General features: G+C 48.9%; 1 protein-coding gene across 1 annotated transcript in view; it reads right to left on the bottom strand.

Moving 5' to 3' along the window:
• The window catches only part of SLC35F5 (solute carrier family 35 member F5), a 41294-nt gene extending 39500 nt beyond the window's left edge, over positions 1 to 1794 (bottom strand). The window contains exons 1-3 of the mRNA XM_017536031.2: positions 1334 to 1794; positions 425 to 515; positions 139 to 280 (exon numbers count right to left, since the gene is read on the bottom strand). Of these exons, the coding sequence (XP_017391520.1) occupies positions 139 to 280; positions 425 to 515; positions 1334 to 1373 (273 nt within the window). The 5' untranslated portion in view covers positions 1374 to 1794. The remainder of the gene's footprint in view (positions 1 to 138; positions 281 to 424; positions 516 to 1333) is intronic.
• Positions 1795 to 2804: the final 1010 nt, after the last annotated feature.

Below are 2804 nucleotides of genomic sequence, written 5' to 3'. Positions count from 1 at the left end.
AAAAAAAAAAAAAAAAAAAATTCAACAGCATTTAAGATACTGCTTTTAGAAAGCAGGGGATTGTAATGGCTACAGTTACTACAGGTTAACAGCAACACTGTGGTGGTAATGTAACATTCCTGGACCAAAGATACATACCGAAGTAAGTTCAGAGGAAGCAACCCATATGACATCAACAAGCAGGAGAATAACAATCCCAAGAGCCATTCGCCTGCGCTGAGTGAAGCCACTGTTCTGGGAATTCACTCGGTTCATGATAAATACACACACCATTTGCAGTCTGTTTTTTTAAAAAATACAAATCACATTAGAGATGATTTTAGAAAAATATCCATTAAAAATAAGACAACATAACAGAAACATCTGACATTCGATAGCTAAAGTTCAGTGTGAAAGTTACATAGTGGATAAACGTGGAATTTACCTCGTCTTAACAGCCTTTCTGAGATCTTCAAGAGCAATGCGGCAAAACTTGGCAAATCTCAGTCTAAAAGGAGGTGAAGAACTCAGCGCCCCTAAAAACAACCACAAAAATGATGCTATGAAAATGTCAACAACTTCAAGGTTAGATTCATCACATCGTTTTTCACTCTTCACCTTCAAACTGAAAGCAAATGGAAGAAAAGGACCAAAATGTGTTAAACATACTTGCCACCTTTCTCTATACTTTCATGGTACCCACGGTACGCTTCAGATTTCACTTAGAGAAACACACGACACAGGGTGAGAAAAATGATATTCAACATATGGCAGATTTAAGAATAGTTAACTAATGGAAAATAGCTTCTCCGAGTTTCACAAATACAGAACTCCATTCACCTCTCCCTCCAGAGGAATCCACCCCTAGGGACGGCGTCTAGACACTGTTTCTAAAAGTGTCTTTTCTGTCCCTGACCTCCTGGAGTGGAATTTCGTTATCGGAGAGTAAATGATTTGTTGTGAGTCTTGAAGGCACCTTTCCAATCTCCTCACGTGGTAAGAGAAAAGGATTCTCCACGCTCCCCCACCTACTCCTGTCAATACATCCAATCATTTTAGAAGAAACAGCTGGAAAAAGGAAGCCTCTTCCTTTTTTGGACCGGGAAAGAAATTTAAGGCAGCTACGCCTCCCGGGGAAGCCGAGACAAGGGCACAAGCTCGGCTTGCTAGATTAACAGGGTGGGCGCAGGACTGGAACGCCCCTGTCAGCTCCCGCTCCCTCCGCCCCTGGAGACCTTCAAGGTTTTAGTCAAGGCGATCCGGCTGCCACCAAGGGCTGGAGGTGGTGCTGTTGGTAGGCACTCCGTCCAGGTTTGGGCTCCAGTGATGTCGGGGCCCTTCCCTGCCTGCCTACCTGGCCTTCCTGCCCCGCGATGGCGTCGTGGCGGCACCATGAGCGGACCCGGGCCAGGCCCCGTAGCCGCTCAGCGCCACGGCCGCCTCCTCGGACTCACAGAGCCGTCACGGCACCTGACATCGCGCCACACTGGAGGCCCAGCTCCTGAAGCCGCGGTGCCCCTCAGGGAGACGCCGCCGACACCACCCAACCCCACTCGGCCCAGGAGGGCGGGGAGCGCGTGAGGGGAAGGGACGGCGCAGGCAGCTATGGCCGCGGAGGCCGCGAGCTCTGCCCTGGCCCCGGCCCCGCCCCCGGCTCCGCCCCCGGCTGGCCAGCCCTGCGGCCCCGCCCCCGAGCCCGAAGGTGGTGGCGCGCCTGACGTCACGGAGGTGCGACGGCGGACAGCGCCGGGGTCGCGTATTTAGTATGGCTAGGCAGAGCCAAGGGAAATAATGCGAGGCGCTGGACACCGAGCGACGATACATGGTGGCAGTGCGAAAGGAGCGAAGATAGGAAGAAGGGAAGTCGGGTGAGGTGGAGGAAGAAGAGGGAAGCGAGCGTGGGTGTCTGGGGCAGAGCGATGGACGAGGGAGTGGCCAAACCTCCAGATGGCTCGCCCTAGAACGAAAGCTGGCAGCTCCGTTTCACAAACTGCGAACCTGAAATTTTGGATATCCCTTTCTCCATGAGAGGACCGAAACACGAAGTGGTTTAGAGTGCTTTTGTTTCCTGAAACCTTTTCTATATAAACAAGATCTCGGCTCTAGGAGTTACAGGCTACATCCTAGGGAAAGCTACTTCAAGTTTTCTGGCCTTCTTCCTCGTCTAAAAATGGAGATAATGATACTACCTGCCACATCTGCTTTTTTGTGTGTATGCTAGGGTTGCATGAGTTTACATATGTGAAGGACTTAGATCAATTCATGGCTCATAATAAGAACCTCACAAACGTTAGCAATTTTTTGTTCGTTTGTTTTGAGACAGGGTCTCACTCTACCATCCAGGCCCGAGTGCAGTAGCACAATCTCAGCTCGCTGCAACCTCCGTTTCCCGGACTCAAGTGATTCTCCAGCCTAGCTTCCAGTGTAGCTGGAATTACAGGTGCAGGCCACCAACCCCCAGCTAATTTTTATACTTTTTAGTAGAAAGTATAAACAAATGGGGTTTCGCCATGTTGGCCAGGCTAGTCTCGGACTCCTAGTCTCAAGTGATCCGACCACCTCGACCTCGCAAAGTGCTGGGATTACACGCCCACTACGCCCTGCCAAATGTACAGATTTGTTAAACTGTATAGATTTCTTCCTTAAATATTTTGACTATTCCATTAGAAAAGTTTGTACAGCATCCTGATTTCTATCTAGAAAACAAAATCAAGACTAAAGAGCTCTATAATTTAACATCTTGGTCAGATTGTGTGAAGAAATTACATTTTCTTACTCCTATAGTCACGATGCAGTGTACCTCTTTATCTTTTAAGTCTTGTTTC

This window comes from Cebus imitator, unplaced genomic scaffold (assembly GCF_001604975.1).
Source record: "Cebus imitator isolate Cc_AM_T3 unplaced genomic scaffold, Cebus_imitator-1.0 Scaffold95, whole genome shotgun sequence".
Taxonomy (NCBI): domain Eukaryota; kingdom Metazoa; phylum Chordata; class Mammalia; order Primates; family Cebidae; genus Cebus; species Cebus imitator.
The sequence above is the reverse complement of the archived record's forward strand: the minus strand, read 5'-3'. Positions and strand labels throughout refer to the sequence as shown.